At 49.4% G+C, this 6,214-nt stretch overlaps 2 protein-coding genes across 2 annotated transcripts; both read left to right on the top strand.

The window, feature by feature from the left end:
• Window positions 1–460: 460 nt before the first annotated feature.
• TEOVI_000505700 (Uncharacterized protein family UPF0564, putative) lies at window positions 461–2,788 on the top strand (the record flags this gene model as incomplete). Its single annotated transcript, XM_067222884.1, has 1 exon — window positions 461–2,788. One exon carries the CDS (start codon window positions 461–463, stop codon window positions 2,786–2,788), a length of 2,328 nt encoding a protein of 775 aa, XP_067078985.1.
• A 1,369-nt stretch (window positions 2,789–4,157) lies between these two features.
• Window positions 4,158–6,209, top strand: TEOVI_000505600 (major facilitator superfamily, putative; the record flags this gene model as incomplete). Its single annotated transcript, XM_067222883.1, has 1 exon — window positions 4,158–6,209. One exon carries the CDS (start codon window positions 4,158–4,160, stop codon window positions 6,207–6,209), a length of 2,052 nt encoding a protein of 683 aa, XP_067078984.1.
• Between the last annotated feature and the right edge of the window lie 5 nt (window positions 6,210–6,214).

Below are 6,214 nucleotides of genomic sequence, written 5' to 3'. Positions count from 1 at the left end.
TTTTTTTTTTTTAGAAGCGCTTTTTCCGTGTCTGCGTGTATGCGTTTAAGTGTGGGAAGGGAGGCGAAGGTCTCTTCCCGTGGTTCGTTTTCGTAATTTGGTTGCGAATTCCACTCTCTTATGATTGATGCCAGTTCAATTAAACGAGGATGAGCTCTCTATCTCAGCGGCTAGTTTTTATATACGATTGGTTATTTTATTTCATTCTATTTTTGCGTCACGTTCCGTCTCTGTACTTTTTTCTACGTTAAAATTTCCTGTCGCTTTACGTTACCGTACTTACCGACTGCAGGCGATGTATTTCGTCCCCAATCCTATTTCCCCCTACTTACGTGTTCATTTCTTTAACTGCTTGTTTGTTAATACCACATTTGCCTTGTTTCCATTCTCCCGCTTAAGGAAAAGGAAGGAAATTAGGAGATAAATCACCTCCCCCCCCCCCAAAACTTCTCTAGCAGCGATGCAGGCGGAGGTGGACGGAGAGATGGTGAGTTTGTTGAAGCTTCATGACCTCAGGCACCAGCAGGAGTTGCTCGAGAAGGAGTTGTCCGCTGTGCACCCAACGCCCGAAACGTTACAGATGCCGGAACCCGTCGATGCCAATACCTTTCAATCTCAAACTGCCGATTTTCACAACACCCGCGCCATTTCCCCAGTCGAGCGTTTGGATGAGATACGCAGGCGCCATCGGCGCGAGGCCCATAGAACGATGCAGCGGTACTTTAGTGCCCTCAACAACTTTCGTGATTACCAGGAACGTCGCATGGAGAAATTGCGGAACGTGCAACCATTTTCCTTCGAAGCGCGCGAATTGAGGAGGCCGCGGGGCATACATGCGCGTCGCATGGAAGAAGACCGATTGAAGCGGGAGCAAGAAGAACAGCGCGAGTTGAACCGCCGCTTCAAGTCAAATCCCGTACCGCCTTCCACGTACATGAATAAGTATGATCTCATGGTAGAGGAGTGGCGACAACGGCGTGTCATGGTAGAAGCTCTCGCTGCGGAAAAGGCTGAACGAATTCGGGAGGAAAAAGAGTTCATGCAGTTGTGCGTGTCTGGTTTGCGTAACGTTCGTGAGGTCATGGGTGCGCGCCGCCAGCGGGGGTCGGAATCGGATTATAGTCGCGGTCATAATGCAAGGGATTGCCGCCAGGTGTCAGAGATCCGCGACGTCCCGGTTGAAGTAGCTCTCAAGTTATGGCCCGCCATTGAGGAGCACGAACAGATACGAGTTGAGCGCATTAAGCAACGGGCTGTGCATCAGATGGAGGAGGTGAAGGCAGAGGAGTCTCAACGCGTTGCTGCAGCAGAGCAAACAGGCCGTACACAACCGTGGTTCGGGATGACTCCGGTTGAGTTCCTACAACTACATCAGCGGCAACAACAGCAGCAGGTACAACAACAGGGCGACAGAGCGGCAAACATCGTGCCGGTGAGCGGTCCGGTTGTAACTGTTTCTTCCCAGCATACGACAACAGCCCCTCCACCTTCTTCGGCGGTTCCATCATCATCGCCACCCACCGGTGTACTTGTGATGGCGCCCTTGTCTAAACCAAAGGTCAGCGGAGGAGTTTCAGAAAGCAAAGAAGATAAGACTCCCAAAAGGCGTTCAAGAAGTACATCGGCAAAACGCAACCCGAACTTGACGTTTAAACCCAAAATCCGCGGGGGAGTGCCCAACTTCGAGGCATTGTGGGCTGAGGAGCGGCTTGCACTTGCAGAGAGGAAACTCAAGCGTCAACCAACACAGGTGGAACCATTCAAATTAACGGTCTCAGGCAAAGAAGAAGTTATTAGGGGTCGGTCACTGCATCGGAAAAAGCAGCAGCGCCCGGGATCAGCGACCCGACCAACCCGCCGGAAACGTTCGGTACCAAAGCCACCGGAGGGGAAGGAAGGCAGTTCTGGAGGCACTGGTGAGGCTGAGGATAAGAGGGGGTTATCAGTTCCTAAAGGGACACGAGCACATGCGATGCGTACCCAAGCTGTGTTTGAAAGATACATCACAGCAGCTGAAGCTAAGCAATACCAAGACAAGAGGAGTGAGGAGACCGCTGCGTTAAAGGAGGCATATCAGCGGCAGAAACGGGTGAATGCTCGACTGAAGGAGTATTTGAAGAGCACCCAAGTTAACACTGATGATGTTATCCGCAAAAAGGTAACGGAGTTGCGTCGGCTAGGCCGCGAGGCCGAGCGTGAAGCGGCAGAGCAGCTTAACGAAATGCTGTCGCGTGTAGTTCAAATACCACCCATATTTGTGGAGCCGGTTCACCTACATAGTGCCGCCAAGGTGCGTGCGGAGACGGAAAAGGAGATATTACGGCTTCTCAAAGAGAGTGGTGTAGATGGAGGCACATTATCTGCTATCATACAGGGCTGCGCCGATGCAAGTGATGATGATAACGCTGCGGGCGCTGATAATGCCGCCACTGCTGCGGCCGCAGCTGGTGAAGCCAGCAAAAAATCGGAACCTGATGGGGAAGCGCGTGATAACGATGAAAAGGATGAACCTTCCAAGTCTGGAAGCGACGGGGAAGTAGACTCGGGCGAGAAGGGGAGCCGACGGCAAAGCACTGAGGGTTCTAGCAGCGAATCAGAATCAAATGAGGGGACGAAGGAAGGTAAAGACAGTGAATCCAAAGAGACTTCTGAAGGAAAGAGTGACAGCGATAGTAAGGGTAAAAGTGGCACTGAGAAAGAAGATAGTGATAGAGAACATGATGATAAAGATAGTGAGTACGGCACTGACTTCGAGTCTACTTCTTCGAAGTCGGCAGTGTCCGTATGAGAAGAATTCATAGATTTACCAGCCCATAGAGAGAGGATTTCCTGCAGTACTCTCTCCACAACACGTAGCGTGAAAGGGAGTCGCCGCGAGGGGAGTTGACAATGCGGCTCGGGGTGTGAGGAGGCGCCTTCGTGGATCCACGTAGAACTTACTAACACACTTGTTTGAAAAAGTAATGCACATAGATTGGATTGATCTTTGTTTTTAATTATATGCGATCTTGTTTGTTTGCTGTGTGCATGAGCTGCACTCAATTTGTGCTTAACAGTATGCTCGCCACTTTTCCTGATCTTGCGGAATGCAATCGCACAAATGATCATTACACTCATAAATACACAGTATATATATATATACAAATACGCCCCTTTTTGGTTGTAGGTGGCTCCGTGCAGTCAACAATTGTACACTTTGAATACATGTGCGGGTCCCTCCTTTTGTGTGCTACCTCTGCAGCCTGCCCTTACATCCGGTGCCGGTATATTCGTTGCATGCGGCAGGCTGGATTTCAGTGGCATTGTTTAAGAGAAGGAGAAACGGCCGTGCATCCTTCCCTGTATCACATGGGTGTAGAGGCCCTTTTATTTCTTCTTTACCCATCATCTTCCTCCTGTGAACACTTTGTTCGTTCTTATTTTTCTTTCTCTTTCCTTCTTTTTCGTCTCTTTCTCTTTGCATCATCTCGTTCCCAGTGCGTGAGGGAATGCTATATGGTTCCATGGGTTACATGGACCAGCTGAGATTTTTTTTTTTCCCCTATGAACGCCCTCGCTGTTATTGTTATTACCATCCCGTTTGTGACCTGATGGGCGAGTGTAACTCACGTCTATTTCCCGAATTGCATCCGCCGTTACGCGGAGGGAAATGTAAAGCAGTACTGCATGAGGTGCGCATATTCGTATCTGTGCCCTAAAGGCTGTGTGTGTGCGTGTGTGGTGAACACTACAAACACTGCGAATTTTCTTTAATTGGTGCTAGTTGTTACCGTTTCTGCCCACTGTTTTCCTTTGTTTTTTCCTGTTTTGTTTCCCCCTACAATAGCGTGGCGCTGGTTCATAGAAATAACTTAAGGAACATATATAAATATATTCACTTCTCACCTGCGAAACCCAGGGGATACGCGAAAAATATAATAAAAGGGGGAGGGTTCGACTGAAAGCCTGCTCCACCTTACTAAACACCGCTTAAAAGAGGCACGTGTGGCAACCGCTGTCCTTCAACATCAGCGGAATAATCCGAAAGAAGTCAAGAAGAAAAAAAGAGAGGTGAAGGGTAACCGGAGCAAAATAAAATTAAAGGAAAATAAAGTAGCGGGAAAGCCTAGTGTATAACTCTGGTAGAATACGTACCTGTCTAATTCGTACCGACCACCATGGCGTGTTCTCTCCGTCAGTGCCTCCTGTCGTATGGGGTAGCGGAGTCGGCGATGTTGAGGGAGCAAGTTGAGGAGGATGTTACAACGCCGGTTTCGGAACATGAGGAAGAAGAAGAAGCAGCACCTACCACTCATCTTCTCTCGCCAAGGGGAACAGTGCGGTTGATAGATGGATACGAAAGTACGGGGCATCGTGACACGCACTGCCTGTCACCTGATTCCCGCGAGCGGGGTAGTTGGATTTATCACAGGCCCCCAATCTACGGTTTGCAGGCGTTGAGCGAGCCCAAACGTTTCTGGCAGCTTGTAGTTGGTGCACTGTGCTGTTTTGTTGTTTCTTCTAGCTTTACGTTCAATTTGTACAGTGGTCAGCTCCAGGCGAAATTTAACTTTACACAGAACGATATAACGTCTATCTTCACAGGGAGTGATGTCGCAGGCATTTTAATGCTACCTCTTGGTGCCGTGTACGACAAATACGGCGCCCGGCCTGTTTTCATTCTCGCCCTGCTAACGCAACCTGTCGGTGCTATCTTGCAGGCCCTAACTTACGATGACTTTATAAAGGGGAATCTTTATCTGTTCATTTTTTACTCCGCGCTGCAGGCTGTGGGGACGTGGCTGCTTGACACGGCTGCCGTAATGACTCTGTTATCGATTTTTCCTTCCGATAAGGGGCCCGTGGTTGCGCTTTCAAAAGTGATTACCGGAATAGGGTACGGCGTCATCGGTGCAATTCACTCAGCGTTTTTCTATGGAGGCGAGGCGAAGGACACCCGGAACTTCTTCATCTTCCTTGCTTCCATAGGCGTTGTTGCCACCGTTCTTGGGTACATGTATTTGGAGGATCCACCCTATGTTGTGAAGGGTTCTGAGGTTGATACCATTACCCGGAAGGAGCGAGTAACGCGGCGGCGACTGAGGAGAATTTACCTTCGGCAGAGGCCATCTGGTCTCCGATTTGCCATTGGGTTTGGAATTGTAGCAGTTTTAATGGTTTACTTGCCTGTGCAGGCCATTGTTTCAATGTACTTCAATTTGGGACACCGGTACCGTGTTTCTTTTGCTTGCACTACCGTCGCAATACTTGCCCTATACCCTGTGATGGCGCTGCCGCTTCAGTGTCTTGAGCGCTCTCAGTCTTTGATACTTCCCATGACATCCACAAGGTGCTCAGAGCGTTCCAGTTGTGTGAGTCGAGCGGCGTCAGAGAGTGTGGGAAGTGTAGCTTGTGTTGACGACCTCGACTACATGGCACCGCAGTTTCACATTAAACTGGCTGACAACATAAAGACACTTCGCTTTTGGGCTTTGATGTGGACAATGTTTTCGCTTTCCGGCGCTGAGGTTCTTGTTTTAGCTAATATGCGCTTTCTTTTAGCGGCGTTTGACGGGGGACTGCTAGCGGACACCTATGTGGGATACCTTCTCGTACTGACGTCGGTGGGCAGCGGGTTTGGTCGTATTATTTTGAGTTTGTTCGAGATGGTTTCCCAAAACCGGTCGGCGGAGGAGCGTATTCCCATAACTGGGGCGCTGTTTGTGCCAGCTGTGGTTCAAGTTGTGGCTTTATCACTATTTTTTGTTCTTCCTGCTCCACTTCTTGCCATTCCGTGTTTTCTTGTATCGTTTGCTGGTGGTTGCAGCGCCGCCGCATCCGTTATTGTTGTGCGCACCATTTTTGCTAGTGATGTGGGCAAATACTACAATTGTATTACCGTCGCCACTGTTGTTTCTTCTTTGTTGATTAATCGTGGTTTGTACGGTGAGGTTTACACCCATGAGGCGATGAAGGAGGGGAAAACCATATGTCTTGGAAGGCAGTGCGTGATTTTGCCGATTATTGTTGTCCTTGTTGCCTGTGTATCATCCCTCCTTGCTGTTGGGTACATCCATCGGGATTACAGTCAGCACTGTGAGCATATGTTCGAGTTACACAAGCAGAGGCATGCGTCTAACGAGGCTCCCGTAAAGGCGGATCACATCGGCTTCAACTTCAAAAGAAGTGGAAAACAGAGTCCAGCAGGTGGTTCTGCAGCAAATATTTAGCAGGC

Source organism: Trypanosoma equiperdum (assembly GCF_001457755.1).
Source record: "Trypanosoma equiperdum strain OVI genome assembly, contig: ctg_1712, whole genome shotgun sequence".
Classification (NCBI taxonomy): Eukaryota; Euglenozoa; class Kinetoplastea; order Trypanosomatida; family Trypanosomatidae; genus Trypanosoma; species Trypanosoma equiperdum.
This window is presented reverse-complemented; position numbering and strand designations above follow the sequence as displayed.